At 36.3% G+C, this 21,153-nt stretch overlaps 1 protein-coding gene across 1 annotated transcript in view; it reads right to left on the minus strand.

Annotated features, from left to right (window-relative positions):
* Window positions 1–15,549: 15,549 nt before the first annotated feature.
* PLPPR4 (phospholipid phosphatase related 4) overlaps window positions 15,550–21,153 on the minus strand; it is a 39,449-nt gene continuing 33,845 nt past the window's right edge. The window contains exon 7 of the mRNA XM_022553379.2: window positions 15,550–19,786. Within this exon, the coding sequence (XP_022409087.1) occupies window positions 18,461–19,786 (1,326 nt within the window). The 3' untranslated portion in view covers window positions 15,550–18,460. The remainder of the gene's footprint in view (window positions 19,787–21,153) is intronic.

Here is a 21,153-nt window from a genome sequence, read left to right on the forward strand (position 1 = left end):
AAACAGCTCAGGTAGCTACCACCATACTCAGGGAGCTATAAACTACATTACACTGTAATTCAAAAAGGATTACATAGGAGGACAGGGGAATTTCAGAGTCAGTTGTTCACCTCAAAAATAATTCTCTTACTGAAATAGTAAACTTATTATTTGACTTATTATTTGAAAATGGTAAAGGTCTCCCATTCATTTGAACACCCAAACAGTACATGGTAAGTATGAGAAATAATAGAACAATAGAGGCCATTTTAACTAAGTGTAATGAGAAAAAGAACGGTGGCTGGCAATTCTCAGCATAAGAAATCCTGATAATGAAGATATTTTGGTGGTGACTTTTATGAATCAAATTAAAGACAAAGGAAAATATTTCTTTTGTTTTTATTTGAGCTTTTAATTGAAATATAATAGACAGTATGTGTGAACAAATTCTGTGTACAGACCAGTGAATTTTCACCAAGTGGACACTCAAATGTCAACAGTGCACAAGTTGAGGAACAGAACATTGCCAGCATCCCAAAGCTAGCTTTATGCCCCTTACCAGTTACTACCCACAACTCCCAAGGCTAAACATTACTAATAATATTACTCTGACTTCTACCACCATGAAATAGTTTTACCTGTTTTTGAAATTTATATGAATAGAATCATTCTGTCCATACTACTTTATCTGTGGGGTTCCTTTTACTCAACATTACCTTTATGATATTCATCCAATTTTGCATGCATTTGTATTTTATCCATATTTATTGTTGTGTAGTATCTAATTGTGTGGCTATGTCATATTTTTAAAAAAATTTTTCTGTTGCCAGACATTTAGGTGTTTTTTATTTTGGCTTTCACAAATAGCGCTACTCCAAATATGATTGTACATACACAGTTTTTGGTCAACATATGTAAACATTTTGCAGGGTGTTCACTAAGGAAGTAAACTGCTGAGTCATGGGCTATGCACATATTCATCTGTAGCCATTACTGCTAAACAACTCTTCAAAGTGCTTAAACCAATTTAAACTCCCACCAACAGTAGCTGAAAGTTCTGGTTGTTCCACATCTTTGCAACACTTGGCATTTCCTGTCCTTTTCATCTAGCTATCCTGGTGGGTATGTAGTGAATTCTCATTGTTTCTAATTAGCACCTTCCTAATATGTGATGAAATTGAAGACTTCTGCATATGTATGTTAGCCACATGGATCTCCTTGCTGTGAAGGGCATACCACAACAGTGATTGCTTCAGAAGAGAAATCTGTAATTTGGTTTACATATTAATGATTCTACATTTTAATGAGTACCCCTGGTAGTGATTTTTCATGCTAATATATGGCAACCTTTGCACAGGCTGTATTCACCATCAGGACAGGGACTGTATTTTTGTTCCCATTGTATTCTGGTGTCCAACAGAGTGCCTTGTTTCAGATAATTGGCTTTGCGGTTAAATATGAACATTTTAAACTATACATTTCTTTCTAAGTACTGCATTAGTACTACTTTAACTACATCCTGCTAGTTTTGGTCTGTTGTGTTTTTATTATCATTTAATAAGAAATATTTTCTAATTTCCCTGTGGTTTTTTCTTTGCTCCATTAATTATTTAGAAGTTAATTAATTTCTGAGTATTTGTAGATGTTCTAGATATCTTACTGATTTTTTTAATTAAATGCAGTTGTGATATGAAAACACATGATTTCAGTTTTTTAAAGATTTATCATGACTTGTTTTATGGCCCAGCATGTGATTTGTCTTAGTGAGCATTTCATGGTGCACTTGAAAAATGTATATTCTGCAGTTTTGTGTAATGTGTAAGTATCAGTTAGGTCAAGTTTGGCAGTGTTATTCAAAACTTCAATGTTGTTACTTATTTTTTTTTGCCTGTTCTATCAATTACAAAGAAACGGATATTAAAATCACCACCTGTGAATGGGGATTTGTTAATTTCTCCCTTTAGTAGTGTTAATTTTTGTTATTATATCTTCTTGATCCATTGATCTCTGGCCTGGTTCATCTGGCTGGGCTAACATCAGTACCTTTAGTTCTTTTTTCTTGTGCCAATCAGATTCCTCAAAATGAATTTTTCAGTCTTTGACCTGGAGATTATTAGTCTACTTGCCATCCTTCTGAGATCCCAATGGGGGAAGAAGTTGGGTTTTCAAAATTCAGTATATGACCAACAGACTTTCACTTAACTTTGAGTTTTTAACGTGATTCCTGCCTCCATCTGTGATGTGTCCAAGGGACAGACTTCTTATTCTCAAATAAGCCTCTGTCTCACCATCTCAAGGACAAATTTTCAGTCTTCTGCAGAGGTGGGGAAGGGACTGTGAGGAACAGTATTTGGTGGCGCTTGCTGATTCTTAAACAGCCTCTTGTTTTCAGCCTCACCTTGTCTCCATTTTAAAGGTACCCCCCCGGAAAAAAAAAAAAATGTACCCAGTGCTGCAAGCTAAGCATTGTGGTAGAGGTGGTGAAGAAGAAATCAGGTTGCTTCTAAGTTTCCAAAATTTTGTTGCAGAGCTGTTGGTTGTATGTGAAGAGCTAGTTGCCAAAAGTGTGCAAATTAAGAGACTATTGCAGTCTACAGTTGTGTTATTGCTGAAATTCTAACATCATTGATTTATTCTTCCTATGAATATTCATTTGTTTACTTACTTAAATAAAAAATTGTTTCTCCCATTTCTAAATGATCTGAATCAACAAATTAATTTTTTTGGATTATAAATCTCCGTTTTAAATTCAGATCACCCTGGGTGGGAAGTGTAACACACTGACTGCCCTATCAGTCATTTACATTATATTGCAAAATCATTTTATCAGTCCCTCCTGGCAAACAAATGAGAAACTGGCCAATTTGGACTGGGAGCGTGGGCTAGTAAGTACAAGAAAGAATTGTGGTTCTGCTTGGAGCGGAAGCTTGCCGGGTGGGGAACTAGAGCAGCTGGGATAAAGGGGTACTCGAGCGAGGTCATGGGTTAAGGATGAGTATTGACAGAACACAGAATTTTATGAGGAGTTGGGCGTGGAGAGAGAGGAAAGAAGAAGAATTGAAAGATAATTCTGAGGTTTCCAGAACTTAACTGTTGTCATTATTTTAGTACTTAAATACTCTTCAAAAGCTATAAGCAGAAATTTTAAAGTTTACGTGAGAAATTAGAGATTTTTCTAAAATGGAACTTTTCCTCTGGGCCCTTAAAATATACTACAGTTCAGACTTGTTTCCTTATATTGATTGTGAGAAGTTATTTGTAAGTTACCAATTTTTCTTTTAAATTGAATTTTTCCTATCAATTCATCTTGTAAATTTAGAAAAGCTTTACAAGTTATTTATTACTTTATTCTTATTTTTGATTCTTCAGGCACAACTCCCAAGGCTAAACATTACTAATAATAAGTACCTAGTGTGTTTTACAGTTAGATGTACTACAGAGTTATTATTTAAGAAAAAGTAATTATTTTGTAATGCCTTAATTTTCTCCTAGAATATCTATGCTTCAGCTGGCTTCCCTGCCACACACACCATATTCAAATGGTACTAGCCCAAATAAAAATATAGTTACTTTTCTGATTTAAAATATTTTTATTTTCAGAGGCCAGATAGTTCATGTTTGTATGGTAGTTCACTATGGAAGATTTTTAGATATGACTCTTGAAAATGCAATTGAATTAGGTAAATGTATTGTTCCTAACACGCTGGTGGTGCGAGTTCAGTTTCCCTACAGGCAATACTCTAGCTTTAACCGGTTTTTTCCATGGTTACCTTCGTTCCTATGGAAACCGACCTCTCTTGCACTCTTCTCTCTCTCTTTTTATCACTTTAGAAACAGGTTACAGAAGCAACAGCCAGGAGGAAACATGAAATATTCATACACCCACTACTTAGAAGCTTCAACTAACATACTAAGAGGTGTATGTTTTCTCTTAAAGACTATGCGCAGGCATGCACAAACCCACACACCACATATTTATATATATCTAACAATCTAGTCCACAAGAACTGAAAGAATTTCTCTGACTTGGTAATGAAGCTACCCAATGATTATGCTCCAGGGTCTTGCAAGGCATGTGTGGAAGTGGACAGAGCAGGGGTAACAGAGCTGAAAGGTGATGCTTACCTACTGGGAACATTTCAGAGACCATATGAAGGCATAGGCTCCTGCCGTGCTCCTGGTATCCATCAATTAACAAAAAAGTTAGAAATTGATTAAAAGCTCAGTTTAGAGATAGGAATCCTGATCTGGATAGTCTTGGATTTTGGAAGAGTCCCTTAATTTTTTTTTCCCCTAAGACTACTTCTAAGGGATTCTAAATAAACTGTAGTGTTTTTTTTAAAATGAAAAGAAATTAGTAAATGATAAACTGAACTCATATTAGAACAAGGCCTCTGTTCAAAAGTCCATTATCAAAAGAAGCCATACTTTTTCTGCTATTGATAAGGAACTTTACAATCTAAAGTCCTTTGATGGGATTTTGGTGGATTAAATTCTTTGCTCCACCTCCCTCCAAATCTGCATGTCTTCTCCAGCCTGAATGAGTGGACATTTTTGAGTCGGATACTCACCAAGAAGGAAGAAAAAAGTCAGATTTCGGGGGAGCACCATCATAGACATAGCTGCAATCGCAGAACCTGGATTTAAAAATCTGGCTTGTCACTAGCTAGTTAGTGTACTTGACAGAGTCTTCTAACTTCTTAGAGTTTTTGTTTCTCATTTTTCAAGTTGAAATAATAAAAACTATTAAGTTGTGAGAAGAATTTAATAAATTCATATGGATGATTTTGAGTTTCTCCAACACCAGTGCACTGTAGTTGACACTAGAAATACAATGGAAAAACATAGTCCTTGTCCTCCTGGTGAATACTGCCCATGCAATGTTTTCCAAATGCTAATGTGAATGTTTATCACCTGAGGTACTTATTAAAATGTAGAATCATTAAGATGTAGACCACATTACAGTTTTCCCTTATGAAACAATCACTGTTTTGTATGAAATTATTTATAGCACTTTCCTGCAGATCCATGGCTGGATTTTATATTTTTTAAAGTCCTGCTTTAAATGCCACTTTCCTTATGTTATGAATTAATGAAAAAAATGATTCCTTTCAGAGAAAATTTCATCAGTAATATTATGTGTTTTAGACATGGACTAAAATTTTAGGACAGGAAAATTTAAGGCATTTGTTTAATATAAACTGACTAAGCAAAGTGAAGAAAAAGACTGGGGGGGAAGGATTACTCAAAGAGACAAGAGAATAAGGGTACCCCTTACAAATATGCTTTACTTCAGTAACCACATTTGGATTGAAAAGTGAGTTGCAAAGACACACTTTAACATCTTAGTAAAGAGATGTGCAACATTTTTTTTTCTCAATATTTTTCGCCCTTGAATTAGAAGATGAATTGAATGATCAAGGGTAAAAGTAAAGACTGAAAATCCAATCAGGAAGTAAAAGTCTATCTCCTTTTTATCAAATATACAAAATTAATAATTTAGAAATAAACCTTTAAAAATTGTTAAAAAAAGAATTCATAGTTTGAGATGTTCTATTGGAGAAACCTTCCAATTATGTGGAATTATGAATTGTCTCTTTAGTTACTATGATCACCAAAATGTTCATGTCCACTAAAATTGACATGTGGAAACCTAATGTGCAATGTGATGGTATCAGGAGGGTGGTCTTTGGGAAGTGCTTAGGTCATGAGGGTGGAGCCCTCATAAATGGGATCATCACCCTTAAAATGCAGGACTGAGGGCTTCCCTGGTGGTGCAGTGGTTGAGAGTCTGTCTGCCGATGCAGGGGACACAGGTTTGTGCCCCGGTACGAGAAGATGCCGCGGAGCGGCTGGGCCCGTGAGCCTGCGTATCCGGAGCCTGCGTGTCCGCAATGGGAGAGGCCACAACAGTGAGAGGCCCATGTACCGCAAAAAAAATGCAGGACTCAGAAAACTCCTTTTCGCCTCTTCCACCATGTGAGGTTACAGGGAAAAGATAGCCATCTAGGAAGGGGGTTCTCACCAGACATCAAGTTGGCCAGCACTTTTTTTCTTGGACTTTTCAGCCTCCAGAAGTGTAAAAAATAATTTTCTGTTGTTTATAAACCAAATAATAATAATAATAACAATAATTTAGAAGTAGCCAGAAGAGGCCATTTAACAAGACTCTTTACTAAGTTTTGGAAAAACAAGCAGTTTCTTGAAGGCAATGATCCACTCTTATTCACATTTTTTTTTTTTCTGTAGAGCCTAGTTTAGAATAGATCCTGGATAGCATTTTAAAATTTTTTGAAACAAGGCTAAAGGCCTTTAAATGACTCAGGCCATAATATTTTCAAAGTCCTGTATAAACCACGTACAGTTCAATTTTGGGGACTTGAACTGGAATTTTTTCATAATAGCATTATCTATTTTATGATTTTTAGAATTAATAATAATTTTTTAAAATTAATAATACATTTTAAAATTAATAATAAACCAATAATAATAAAATAATAAGGGTTATATTATCTACAGGCAGTCAGTCATGGGGCAAGCTCTGCACCGAAAGAGCCTGGGTTTGAGTCCTAACTTATGACATTGGGCAAGTTCTCAATCTTACAGTTCTTCAGTTTGCTCATCTGTAAAGTGGAAAGAATAACAGTGTCTACTCTATGAGGTTATCCTGAGGACTCAAGTACACTGCTACTGCAGGTGGTAGGCACCTGTTGAGTTGGTGCTGGAGTTCTGCACAGGTGCAAAGAATGTCTGCTATCTGGTTTCTAGTTTGTCACAGCATTGAGCACAGCTTGTGACAGCAACAGCAACACTTGCAGTGCCTCTTAAAGCAGTTGTGCTGGAGCCTGTGTGGCCCCGAGTCCCATTGTTTTGACAGGAGGAGAGGAAAGGAGCCTCTTTGGTTCCACATTGAGGTGGCAGCAGTGGCTTCAGGGGCTGGGAAAGCAACTCCTTCCTGGTGCAGAATGGAGTTTGCACTGTGTTCTCCCCTAACTGTTGATTTATACAGTGACTAATATTAGTGTAAATAAACCAACAGTGCTTTATGGCTGGATCTTATATTTCTTAAAGTCCTGCTCTAAATGCCATTTTCTTTGTTATTATAAAAATGTATTTATTTAATATTTGAGCAGTAGATTTATTATGATTTTAATAAATATCAAATAGCTTATTCATTGTAATTTCAATTACTATACTGAGATAGTCTAGTTACATAACACAAATGGCACTCCTATCTCCTGGTGGCAGCCAGCTGAATTACAGGTAGAAATACTCAAGCATTGAACATACCTTGTCAAGCCACAGATATACTTGAACTGTTCACTGAAACCATTTACTTGACTATATCACAACTCATTGGATTTACAACCTCAACTATTTATAATGAGGAAGTTAAAATGTAAAGGGGATAGCAGGGCAGATAAATTAGGAGTTTGGAATTAACATATACACACTACTGTATATAAAATAGATAAACAACAAGGACCTACTGTATAGCACAGGGAACTATATTTAACATATTATATTAACCAATAATGGTAAAGAATCTGAAAAAGAATATATATATATATATATAAATATATATAAACTGCATCACTTTGTTGTACACCTGAAACTAACACAACATTGTAAATTAACTATACTTCAATTTAAAAAATGGGTAAAAAACCCACAAAGTATCTCCAAATAAAAATCTAAGCTCATTCAAAAAGAAGTAAGTTTCTTAACAAACAAACCCTAAATTATTCTCTAATTTATATTCATGTCATTTATTAGTCTGTGGTTTTAAAAGAAATTGTACATGTATCATCCATTTTATTCTCAAAATTCATATTCAACTATCAAGAATAATTACAAGGCATACCAAAAGGCAACAAACACAATTTGAAGAGACAGAGCAAGCATCAAAACCAGGCATGGCAGGAATGTTAGAAATAACAGAATGAACAGAAAGGCCACAGACTGGGAGAAAATATTTGCAAAAGACTCATCTGATAAAGAACCATTATCCAAATTATACAAAAACCACTTAAAACTCAACAATAAGAATACAAACCAACTGATTGGAAAATAGGCCAAAGACCTTAACAGATAGCTCATCAGAGAAGATATACAGGTGGTAAACAAACATATAAAAATATGCTCCACATCATGTGCCAGCAGTGAAATGCAAATTAAAACAACAAAGAGACACCACCACACACCTATTAGAATGGCCAAAATCTAGAACAGCAGCAATACCAAATGCTGCCTAGGATGTGGAGTAACAGGAATTTTTATACATTGCTGAGGAGGATGCAACATGGTGCAATCACTGTGAAAGACAGTTTGGCAGTTCCTTACAAAACTAAACCCACTCTTACCATGCGATTCAGCAATCACACTCCTCAGTATTTATTCAAAAGATTTAAAAACTAATGTCCACACAAAAACCTGCACATGGGTGCTTATAGCAGTTTGTACACAATTGCCAATACTTGGAAACAACCAGATATCTTTCAGTCGATGAATAGATAAATCAACTGTGGTACCCAGACAATAGAATATCATTCAGTTTTGAGAATAAATGAGCTATCCAGCATGAAGAGACATGGAGGAAATTTAAATGCATATTACTAAGTGAAAGAAGCTGATCTAAAAGGCTACATATGGTATGATTCGAATTATATGATATTCTGGAAAAGGTGAAACTATGGAGATGGTTAAAAGATCAGTGGGTGATCATTTCACAATATATACAAATATCAAATCATTATATTGTACACTTGAAACTAATATAATGTTATATGTCAATTATATGGCAATGAAAAATACAAAACCAAACCAAATCAAGAAAAGATCCGTGGTTTCCAGGAGTTGGGGAAGGGGGAGAGCAGGATGAATAGGTGGAGTACCCTTCTATAATGGTGGATACATGTCATTATACATTATACATTGTGTAAACCCATAGACTATACATCACCAAGAGTGAACCCTAATGTACACTATGGACTCTGTGTGATAATGATGCGCCAGTGTAAGCTCATCTATCGTAACAACTGTACTGCTCTACTGGGGGGTCATTGATAATAGAGAGGCTATGCATATGTGGGGGAGCAGGGAGTATGTGTAATATCCCTGTACCTTCTGCTCAATATTGCCGTGAAACTAAAACTTCTGTAAAAAAATAGTTTAATTTTTTAAAATCCTGGAATATTTGTTTAAGATAACAGGGCAGTAAAGATGTCTCTGCACAGTCTTTCAACAAAGGGTAGTTTCCCGAAGAAAACTGATTTTAAATTGAGGCTTAATCAGAAAGGGACCGGCCTGGGATGCATGTAAAGGTTTAGGGTTTTTTTGTTTTTGTTTTTTGTTTTTTAGAGGGGGACTAGATATCCAGAAGGACAGAAAGAAACATAATAAATTGAAGATTAGTGAAGACTAAACCGAGGAAAATATTGTCATAAAGATTAATGAACACTTGTTCTTGAATATCAAGAAATAAACAATTCTCTGAGAAGAGATATAAAAACTCAAAGAGTCATAAGAAAACATAAGAGAATGAAAACAGATAGCGGTGCTTAGGAAAGAAAGGAAGGATAACAGAAATATTCACTTTATAAAGAGACACACAGAGAGAGAAAGAGAGAGATTGATTCAATAGTTAACTGGTGAAAGAATCAATTGTCCTATGTGCAACTCATTCTGATTCTCAAAGGGTCCAAATTTAAATTTCTTGGTGGAACTTAGGCAAAGTTCTTGCCACACTGTTCCCAGAACCTCTCTTCCTAGGACCTCGTTCTAACACTTAGGCAGAACTTAAGAAAAGATAGATGGAATGGGCTGAAACTGGCCCCTCTCGGTAGGAAATGAGAGATTTGCTAAAGGAGATTAGAAAAAAGAAAAGGTGTTTCAATAATAAAGAAATTGAGGCAGAGTGAGAAACTGAGGCAATCAATCATGGACCTTTATGAAGAGTTTAACTTCCTAGATATTTTTTCTTTAATTATAGGAAATTAATTTTTAGCACAAATTGTTAATATTTTTTCCTCCATGTTTATACTGATAATTCCCTATGATTATTTGGTTACATCAGTATAGGCTCACATGTATAGTAGTGTGAAGAACAAAAGAATGGAGCAGTAACAAGAATTTTGCCTTTCCTCATTCTTCCTCCCATTAAACCTAAGTGAAAAGAACAGTATTGTATTAAGCCACCATGTCTAATCGTCCTTGGTGGTGACAAGAAGAGAAGTAAGAACGTAACAGCACAGCAGGCTGAGCAGCAACTGGTGGATGGAAAACTCAAGACATGATCTGAGATAACGATCAGCCTTTATTTCCTAAAAATACTAGGACATGACTCTTAAAAAGGATGACAAAAATGACGGTTGGTGTACACATTTATAACCTTAATTCTCACAACAAAGCATTTTTAAATAAATTTATAATTTTAAAAATAATAAATACAGAGTTCTCAGGAAGGGTGGAAGAGTTGCTCAAGGTCACAGAATTGTTGAGTGATTGAGCCAGGACTGTACTCAGTGCTCTCCACTTCTAAAATGTGTTTCCTCTTCACCACTTGTGGCAGTACCATGATGAATGGTAAGGGAAAAGAATGGATTAAGTCATAGTTTAGATATATTTTTTTTTTCTTTAGCCATAGTAGTGGGGGAGGATAGTTTGCTCTTATTAAGATGGAGAAATAAATTTGGGAATATAAATCAGAAAATGTATTTTGAGAATGTTAAATCTGAGATAATTATAGATATTTAAGTAGAGATATCAATCAAGTAGGCAGTTGTATATTTGGTTCTAGAGTTCTAGGGAGAGATGAGGACTAGAGATAAAGAAGTCAAAAAATAATGCCCAAGATTAAGAACTAATATACTGCCACACAGTGTTTTAAATGCTTTGCCTATATTTATTCATTTAATCTCCATAACAATGCTAAATTATTATCCTTATTATACAGAAAAGAAAACGGAGGCACACAGTAGGTAGAGCTGGAATTTGAATACTTGTCAGCCTGACCCCAAAGACTCTTTCGCTACTCCATAATTCTGAAAATAATTGTGATATCCTAGTGGCAGATTGGGTGACAACACGAGACCAGTGGACATGCCAGATCTAAATAAAGTATTGATACTCTAGTCCCTGGACTCTAATATCTAATTTTGAATTTGAAAAATACCTTGAATGCTGACTACAAAGAGGGCTTTCTACCTTTTTTCTTTTAATGATAGAGTAAGTATTCTTTATTGGCACTTGCCTCTATGGAGATTACTGTGGAGGTGGGAACGTTTGAACAAACAACTTTTGCAAAATCATATCTATTGTGAGGAGACAGCTTGTTCCAAGAAATCTGGCTCTTAACAACATGTCAACATTTTTAAAAGATGCTTCAAATAAGAAAAAAGAGAGAAATATAGATACATTTGGCTTCAAGGTCGTGAAGGGATTTCTGAGAACTACGGGACTTCAGGGAACAATTAAATGGACAACCATTTTTTCTCTTCCAAACACCCTCATATATTTTCCTTTGTATAATATATTCTATTTACTTATTTTCATAATTTTTTTACACATAGTAGGTAGAACATACTGTATTCATTCAATTATTCTTATATTTATTGATCACCTATTGTGTTAGGTGCTACTTATAAAGAGCTTACAATTTAGTGTGTAGTAAATATTCAATGCCTTGTTAATTAAGGTGATTAATTGTACAAACTATATAATTGTGAAAACATTGACCATGCAAAACACAGATCTATAAATATTCTCAAAAGGGAGAGATAGCTTAGCCTTTTTGAAAAATGTACCAACTCTGGTGTCATAATGTTTCATTCATTCATTCATTTCAAATGTTTATTGAGTGTCTAACCTATGTGGCAGGTGATGTGCTAAACATTAGGGATTACAAAATGAACAGAAGATAGTTGTTTCCCTCTCTCAGTGCCCTCCTGACCTCTACCAGTAGTGTGACTTTGAGTATATCACTTCTCATGTGTTTTACTTTTCTCATGTGTAGAACATAGATAATTATAGTGATTTTACCTAAAAGGATGAGTGGTATCTCAAATTCCTTCTAGCTCTAAAGTTGTATAAGGGAAGATTGAGATTTAGTCTTGAAGGGCAAAAGAGATTTAAAAAGCAGTGCGAAGACTCTCTGGAAGGAGAGTTAAAAATAAACCACATGCACACAGGCAAACACACACACAAATGAAGAAGTGAATGGAGAAGTAGTGGCCTATAAAGGTCTGTAGGTTGTACTGTGAAGAGTCTTGAAGCTGCATGACAGAGACTGATCATTCTCATCTAGGAGCCATTCTCATCCTTTTCCATCTAGTTAGAGAAGACACAGACTTTTAGCTGGTAATAAGGCCTTTCAGCTAGAGACTAACTACAACTTCCAGACTTTTTTGCAGCAAGATGATCTAGTTTGCTCCAATTGGGTAGATTATACATGACAGATACAACTTCAGTGTCATCTTCTTAAAGAGAAAGCTGCTTATCCTTGACTCCCTCCTTCCCACCGCCAATCCTGCTGGGAAATCATGACAACTAGAGAAACTTTGGAAGCCATGAGTTACAGAGGGAAAAGCTACTTCTCCAACTACTGGCTGCTCATATCTGTATTATATGGAATGGAATCATACAGGGTGTAACCTTTTGGCTTTTTCATTCAGCATAATTCCCTGGAAATTCATTCAAGTTGTGTGTATCAATAGTTCATTTCTTTTTATTGCTGAGTAGTGGTCCATGGTATAGTTGTATAACAGTTTGTTTAACCATTCACCCAAGGAAGGACATCTAGATTATTTCCAGTTTTTGGCTATTATTAATAAAACTGAGATGAATACATAGGTACCATTTTTCTTATGGACACAAATTTTTATTTCTGTGGGATAAATGCCCAAGAGTGCAATTCCTGGGTAATGTAAGTGTATCTTTAGTTTTTTTTTTTTTTAAGAAATTGCCAAACTATTTTTCAGAGTGGTTATACCATTTTACATTCCCACCAGGAATGTGTAAGTGATGCAGTTTCTCCACATTCTTGTTAACATTTGGTATTATCATTATTTTTTAAATTTTAGTCATTCTTATAAGTATGTAGTAATATCTCATTATGACTTTAATTTGTATTTCTCAAATGGCTAATAATGTTGAACATCTATTTGTGTGCTTATTTACTATCTGCATATCCTTTTTGAAATGTCTGTTCATGCCTTTGCCCATTTTTTTATTTTTACTGTTTTTCTCTTTTAGTCTTTACTGTTTACTGTGTTACTGATTTTTTACTGTTGAGTTTTGAGGATTTTTTTTAATGTATTCTAGACTTGACTTTCAAAAAACAGCACATAAAGAGAAAAGATAAATTGGACCTCATCAAAATTTTAAAACTTTGCTCTTTCAAAGACCCTGTTAAAAGGTTGAACAGATAAACTACAGACTGGAAAAAAACATTTGCAGACACTGTATCCAACCAAGGACTAGCAGCTAGTCTTTGTTCTATATCCTACAGATTTTCTCCTGTGTTTTTCACTAAAAATTTTATATTTCTACATTTTACATTTAGGTCCTTGACTCATTTTGAGTTTATTTTTTTAATACCTCTTTTTATACTTCCAGAAATATCTGTGATTGTTTAATTTAGACACAGAATAGGAAAGATTGGGCTGGGGGTGGAGTGAATTAGTTTTCCTAATACTCAAAGATGACATATCTTCATATCTTTTCTCAGAAGGCTATCACAGGCTAGAAGGTACAAACCACACAATGGGGGGTAGGGGGGAAGCTCCTACTATAGAGAATATCTGGCTTGTTTTCTATAAGGTAGTAGCCAGGTACAAAGTGTACGGAGGTGATTAAGAGAAAGGGAGATTTTATATTAATACAATTTTCATATTTTTTTCTTCAAACTCATTCACCTGCTTGTCAATTGTACTATTTTTAAAAGCTAACATTAGAGTTTAGATGGATTTTTCTCATAGGCAATGGCTGAGAATCTTAAGGTAGGGGGAATAAAGGAGATAAAATGGTCACTCAACAAGTTTGTTAAATAGAATTGGTGGCAGAACTATAGTTTTGTTCAGTTTGCCCCTCTTTATCATTGACAATAGTGCACAAACACTAGCAATCAGGGACTTTCATTGACCATTGTATGGTCAGTGAAATGGAAGTCATTTCTGTGTCAGAGGACTCATCTAGACATTTTTTTTTTTTTGCAATTAGGAAGCATGGTCACTGGGAATTTCCTATAATTGGGTCTTACCTATAATATCATATACTATTACTGAAATCTATACTTCCTTCAACCTGCAGCATTTGACCCTAGAGTGTTTTAGAAGCTTTCTACAGAATAAAGACAGGAGACACATTTAATAAGCAGGGGAAATGAAACATCCAGTCACAACAGACCATTACCCATTTTCCAGGCCACATTTTCCTTTTAGATTAAACCATTTCAATTCCTTTTGGTTTCCTTCAGTTATTTTAACTAAATTACTCTCTGAATCATGCATAAATTTCCGTATTCCATTTGAACTGCAATATGAAATGACCCATAGATATCAAGTAAAGACTTGACCTGTAAAAGGCAGAAAAGATATTGCTCTAATGATAGTTTCTTATGTATATAACCCAGAATCCACTCACCTGATACATCATGAGAAAGGTACTAGGATCAGGGGTACCTGTATATAAATCACCAATTTTGATATATTATGTAGTAAAATGGTTGATGTAGGCTTTTAGCAACCCCATTGGCTTGCTTATATAAACTTTGTGGTCAAAGATGATAATACTTGTTAGTCATTTTAGACCAGCAAGTTATTTCCTATTTTCTTGTCAGTTTTTGCTCTCTGGATAAAATACATAATAGTAATACATAGAAAGAACATTGGGATATCCTTTAGAAAAGATAATATAGCTGAATGTCCCCTTTCCAGAGAGGAAAAATTCAAAACCCAGAGAGGCTTAATATTATATTTCAGCCGTTATAAGGTACACATCAATTTTTCACATGTTAATGTTTCTAAAACAAGTATGTTTTCTATAATCAGTAGCATCTTACAATGGCTCTTGGCCAGGTGGCTATCATGGTGTAGTTGCATGGTATGCATGAATTTGGTTGCTGTTGGCACTTGCGTGAACTTGGTGGCATCACTGGACAACTGTAACTTCATGTTTTAGTGAACCAGCCACTTAAGGATAATTTGATTAAATCATAAGTCCTGGCTGTGGTCTAAAAACTTGTGTGTTAATACCTTCTAGGGAGATGGACAAAGTATTAGCAGTGTAACTCATATAACAGGTGTTAATGGCTTGGAAAACAATCCTGGAGTTAATAATAAAGCATTCTTTTTAAGAGAAGCTGACTCAGAGGGTAATAATGCACATCAACTACTCTTAGTAAAAAATTGATTGAGAACAATTGACCCTGACTTTTTCATATTTTCTTTTTCAATACTCTATAACATTGATATGTGAAAAATCTATGTCTAAAAAATCTAAAAGAGCTTCTTTATAAGCATAAAATCAAAATTCTAAAAGATAAGGAAACATTATATCATAGTTTGAGAAGCTTTTCCTTCTTAGTACAATGCTCTTTCTTCTAAATAATTATGAATATAATCAGTCTGAGTCATTCTTATTTCTTCAGCTGTTTTCCTATAAGTCAAGTGATTATCCATTCATACTCCATCTGAAGTAAAAGATCAAAATGCTCCAATTTTGATGAAGAAATCTAATCTTTATTTCTATGATGTTAGCACAATATACTCACACAATAGCTCTGATCTGTACTTAACAAAATACATTATAGCACTTTACAAACTTTATCAGTTTGGAAAACATTGCATAACATTTTATTAAACACAATACTTTATATATATCATATATATTTTCATAATTTTATTTACTTTAAAAAGATAATTAACTCTCTTTATTCAGTACTTGATTTTATCAATAAAGCACAGCCTAACAAGGGAAGAAGTGCTCTCATTAGCAAATAAGATAAATAGAACACTAAGAAGAGATAACACCTGTTAGTCTCATTTATTTTAAATTAAGGTACCAGTGGAATGTAAACAATTTTTTTTGTAATTTTTTTATACAAAAGATGTGTTATCAAATATACATGCAGAGGTCTGAGTTCTAGTGACTATCATTATATTTCCTTAACAGTGTGGTACAATTTAAGTCATTAAAAACTGTAGCCTTTGGCACTTGGAGTAGAAAACGAATATATCAATATTTATGTAAAGAAAAAAAACCTTCGATGACTAGAGAAGTACTTTAAAATCTTCTGTTAAGAAATAGGAAAGATTAGGAAACATCATACTGCACCTGAAATGCTGCAGCTTTTTTTTTCCTTCAGAGCACTAAAACCAGTCCCCCTTCCTCTCTATAAATTGGCAAAAGCCAGTAGGAGTGTCATAATGGTTGTGGTAGTGGTTAAGAAATGGGGAAGGCAACATTGTACTCTCACTCCCCTCTCTGAGATGGAAATTGCCAGAAGGGGTATAGTTGAATCTGTATTTTATTGCCAGAGTTTTCAATTCTGCTGGTTTCAGCTAAATCCCTAATGCTTTAGGAGGTTGGTTACTCTACAAATCTCTGCCCTTTTCTGGTAGAAGTTGATAAGAATGTGGTACTACTCATCTCTAAACAACTACTTCTGTTCTCACTGAAAATTAAACTGAGATCAGATCAACCAGCACTGTTGTTACCTTTTGTCCCCTTGGCAATCATCAAATGCACATTAGAATTCTTCAGAAATAGTGTAAAAAGGTTTAATACTCTGGGCTTCCCTGGTGGCGCAGTGGTTGAGAGTCCGCCTGCCGATGCAAGGGACACGGGTTCGTGCCCCGGTCCGGGAAGATCCCACATGCCGCAGAGCGGCTGGGCCCGTGAGCCATGGCCGTTGAGCCTGCACGTCCAGAACCTGTGCTCCGCAACGGGAGAGGCCACAACAGTGAGAGGCCCACATACCGCAAAAAAAAAAAAAAAAGGTTTAATACTAAATTACAGGAACCAAATATTTCTTCATACTTAAAATAAAATTTTAACTTGGAAGACACTTCAAAATGTTTTGTTTTTATCTTCTTATTGATAATATTGGTTTTGTTTGATTTAAGTTGAAGGCTTCATTCAGGATAGGTAGCAAAAACTGTCATTTGTATGTTGAGCACAAAAACTGTGCCTATCTAGATATTTTGAAGAAATACATTCTTAACGTATACTGTGATTTTCTTCTTAACAATTTACATCTTTTTCAGATTCTCCCTGTTGGTATCCAATTAACAAAAATACTTTAGAGAAGACGGTAAAACCCAACTACTGTGGCTCTAATTTACTGGTTATTAGGATATAAAAAAAGTTAATAATCTGGAACAAACGAAATTTTTGGATTACTTAAGATAGCAACATAAGCCAGTTGGCTGGAAACATCTAAAGTTAGACATGACCAACACTGCTGTCAATGTAACCCACAATGTCGAGTTTTGGTTCATATTCCTTGTTTATAAATTCACAGCAGTATATTTTGCTCAAAGAATGTCAACTGTTATTTTTGCTTTAAAAATAGAACAACATATCTATAACATAAAAAATTTAAATCAATAAAGGAGAAGGCATAAAATGCAAAATATGATCACAATTTCAAAAGACTCTCTAAAACAGTATTTTTTAAATTATTCAAATTTACTCACTAAAAACAGATTTTTCATTAGCAGTAACTATATTTAAATAAAAAGTAAGCAGCAAAAAGCTATGCAGAAAAGTATTCTCTTTCACTGAAAATATCCCTATCAATTTTTGTTGTTGAAGAAAGCATAATTTTGAAGAAATGCACAAAACCTTTTCTTTTTTTTTTGACTGTGACAGAGCCACTACAGAGAAGCCGCAGGGTGTCCTATTCTAACACAAAGAAGCCAACATCTTCTTAATACAGTAGCATTTCTTTGACAAGGAGTTGCACATCACTATTTCACAGCTAAATAGAATTTGAGAGTTTACATGGTATACGTACTATAATGATCAGCACCACCCGTATTGAGCTCTTGGTGCAGATTCTGCAAAATGAATATATAATACTGCATGGCCTCTGCTATAGGGAAAACATGTGTTCTGGATTCCCACAGCTAATTATAAAGAAAGATCCCTAAAGTTGGCACATTCAGGAAGTACAATAGTATACATTGAAGGAAACCACTTTCTTTTGATACTACCCTCTGCAAACCATTTGAGTTTGAAGGTAGGTCTTAAGAAAAGTCTTCACATTATCACATTAGTTAGGTTCTTGAATTGTGCTTTTCCCTCTCCTTGATGTGAAGTCTACAAGCTTGGGTAGAGTAGTTCTCAAGAGTCACTGAGTTCCGGGCTGATGGTGTATAATCTAGTTTGGTGAGAAGGTTCTCGATTCGCTGGAACAGAGCACTGGTAGAATCTACACGTGGTCTTTTGGGGGTGGCCCAAATGATTGAATGGCCATCCCTCAGTCCTTATAAGCCCGTGTTGGGGAGGTTCCTTTGTAGAAGATATTCCTAGTGTTTTCAGGGCTGCTGCTTCTTTCAGGAATTAAGATGATGTTGCCCTTTCTCCGCAGGGTGGAGTCGCGGGAAGAAGAAATGGACAGGGTCTCTGAACCAATTTCGCTGCCCTCTACTGGGGTGACGCGGATGGTGGTGATTCCATGGTGGTGATGCTCGTGGTTATCAATGTTGCTTCTCTTTCGATCTCCAGAGCCATAACTGTCTTTCAGGGACTCACAGCTTTCGGAGTCCCTGTTGAGATCGTTGAGTTCATAAGTTTGGCGAAGGCTGCCCTTTTCAGGGGCTTTCCATTTCCAGGAGCCACTGCCTTCGCCTTCGGTGGACGGGATCTGTATGACGGGCCTGTTGTTCTCCGGGTGAGCCTCAACCCTCACGATCCCACTGGGTTCGTGGTCTGTCAAGGTTTTGTAGCGGATGGAGCCAGTGCAGGAGACCGTACTGCCTTCGGTGTTCTTGGGGCTGCTTTGGAGGACGCCCTGCTGCTTGGACATGGCTATGACTTGCATGATTCGAGGCTGGCTGTTGCTTCTATTACAGGCCACGGTCTTCTCCGCAGCTTTCAGCCACTTGGCCCGAGCGGAGCTGCTTTTGGGGGAGGTGCTTATGTTTTCCTGCGTCTCCTCAGGGATGTGCACTAACTGTGAGGACCCGGGGCGGGACTGAATGGACACTCTTGGTCCCCCAGGCATACTGTTGTTACACCCGGGGACGGTGCCAGGCTGGATCTTGAGGTACTGATTGCCGGGACCATGGTGGTCTCCATTGACCCCCACCCTCGACGGCTCCGAGCTTGACCTCATTTCAATGGATCTGGGTGGTGACTGTCCAGGCTCGGTCTCTATAACCTGCAGGGACAACTTACGACTTTCATTCTTATTCTTCCACTGGGTGAGGAGCTGCTTGGATCTAGCAGAATCCATAGAGGCATGAATGGTGGCGTTTCTTCTCACAGGGTCTTCCACGGATGGGGTGTTGGCTCTAGGCAAGGTATTGCTGAAGGTAACCATGTTTTCCTTCCCCATGGGGCTCCGTGGAGTGATGATTTCTACATCAGCATTTGCCCTTTTGAGGTTTGTCAATGAGCTAGCATCTCTATGGTTTCGGTTGAGGATGCCTTCTGTGTGAGCAATTCCGTCACTACTGCTACCATTTTTAGCAGATAAAACTCGGCTGGGGTCTTGATTGAGGTCTGTCAGAGACCTGAGGGCTTCTCTGTGCTGAAACATACTCTCTTCGCTAGGCAGAAAATTCCCCACAGCATACAGACCCTAATGTTGGAAGAAACAATAAATATCATGCATTAGAAGACATGGTTACTGGGAGTTTGCCTTGGAGGATGTACTGAGGCACATAAATAAGTGTGTGTTCTCTATAAACCATTGACTAATACAAATAACCAAAACCTAAAGGTACAATTACTCAGGAAATAGTTTGTAAGTTATATCATAAATCACTGAACTAACTGTTCAGAACTATGGAGTCCATTACTTTTTTTTTTTTTTTTTTTTTGGCGGTACGTGGGCCTCTCACTGTTGTGGCCTCTCCCGTTGCGGAGCACAGGCTTCGGATGCGCAGGCTCAGCTGCCATGGCTCACGTGCCCAGCCGCTCCGCGGCATGTGGAATCTTCCCGGACCGGGGCACGAACCCGTGTCCCCTGCATCGGCACGCGGACTCTCAACCACTGCACCACCAGGGAAGCCCCATTACTTTTTATTATTAGTTGGATTTTCTCTCCTTTCTCCATCCCACTGGGATGTTTTTGACAATCTTGTCCTCTGTTTTGAGAAGAGAAGTCAGACAATGAGAGAAATCAGAGCATTCTTCCCCTTTTCAAAGGAATTCATTTTTCTGGATTTATGAACCACTTGTTGAGTGACACCTCAAATGGCTTAACTGATTTATATTGTCTACCATTTTCAATCATACCTCATGCTGGAAAGCAGAACAGATGTGGAAATACAGAACGAGTCATTCATAAAACATGATATCAGATTTTGTAGTGGGGCCAGAGACACATATTTTCACAACTCACATGGAGCACAGCCCTCTGTTCAACATTTTCCAGAATGTTCTTGGAAGAGAGGGCAGAAACTGTCACTAGATTGGGGCATTCATGTTCTTTCCTGATTTAAACCTGGTCTTAAATTTTGAAAGCAATATTTGATCAACTCAGTACTATTACAGTAAATTTGAACCAAACTTTATTTAATCTTGTCTTCATACTCAGGTCATCAATTTTTTGTTTGTTTCAGATTTGGGGGATAAAAATCTGAAAAAGGCTAAAGTTCAGCTTCAGAAATTTTAGGCTTTTGACACATAGATGCTCTAATCCCTGCTGGATTTTTAGTTTTTGAGATGTTTAGTTTAGAGATAAGAGCCAGCAGCAAATACCTATTTGCAAGCTAATTTCCATAGAAGGTAGCCACTGTCTACTTTTCAAATCAAATGCAAGGAATTTTACGGATTTGACATTTTATAGAGTGCCTAAAAATGAACAACAGCATTGGCTTAGAACTGATAAATTTACAGTTTCAGGGCAGAATGTAAACAGGAATGGAATAAAGTCAAGATTCTGCCTCTCCAAGTACTTTAATTCCTGTTTAAAATCTTCTTCTAAATAATACCTATCTATGC

Source organism: Delphinapterus leucas, chromosome 1 (assembly GCF_059928025.1).
Source record: "Delphinapterus leucas isolate spDelLeu-1000000601 "Yukka" chromosome 1, BTC_Dleu_Yukka2, whole genome shotgun sequence".
NCBI lineage: Eukaryota > Metazoa > Chordata > Mammalia > Artiodactyla > Monodontidae > Delphinapterus > Delphinapterus leucas.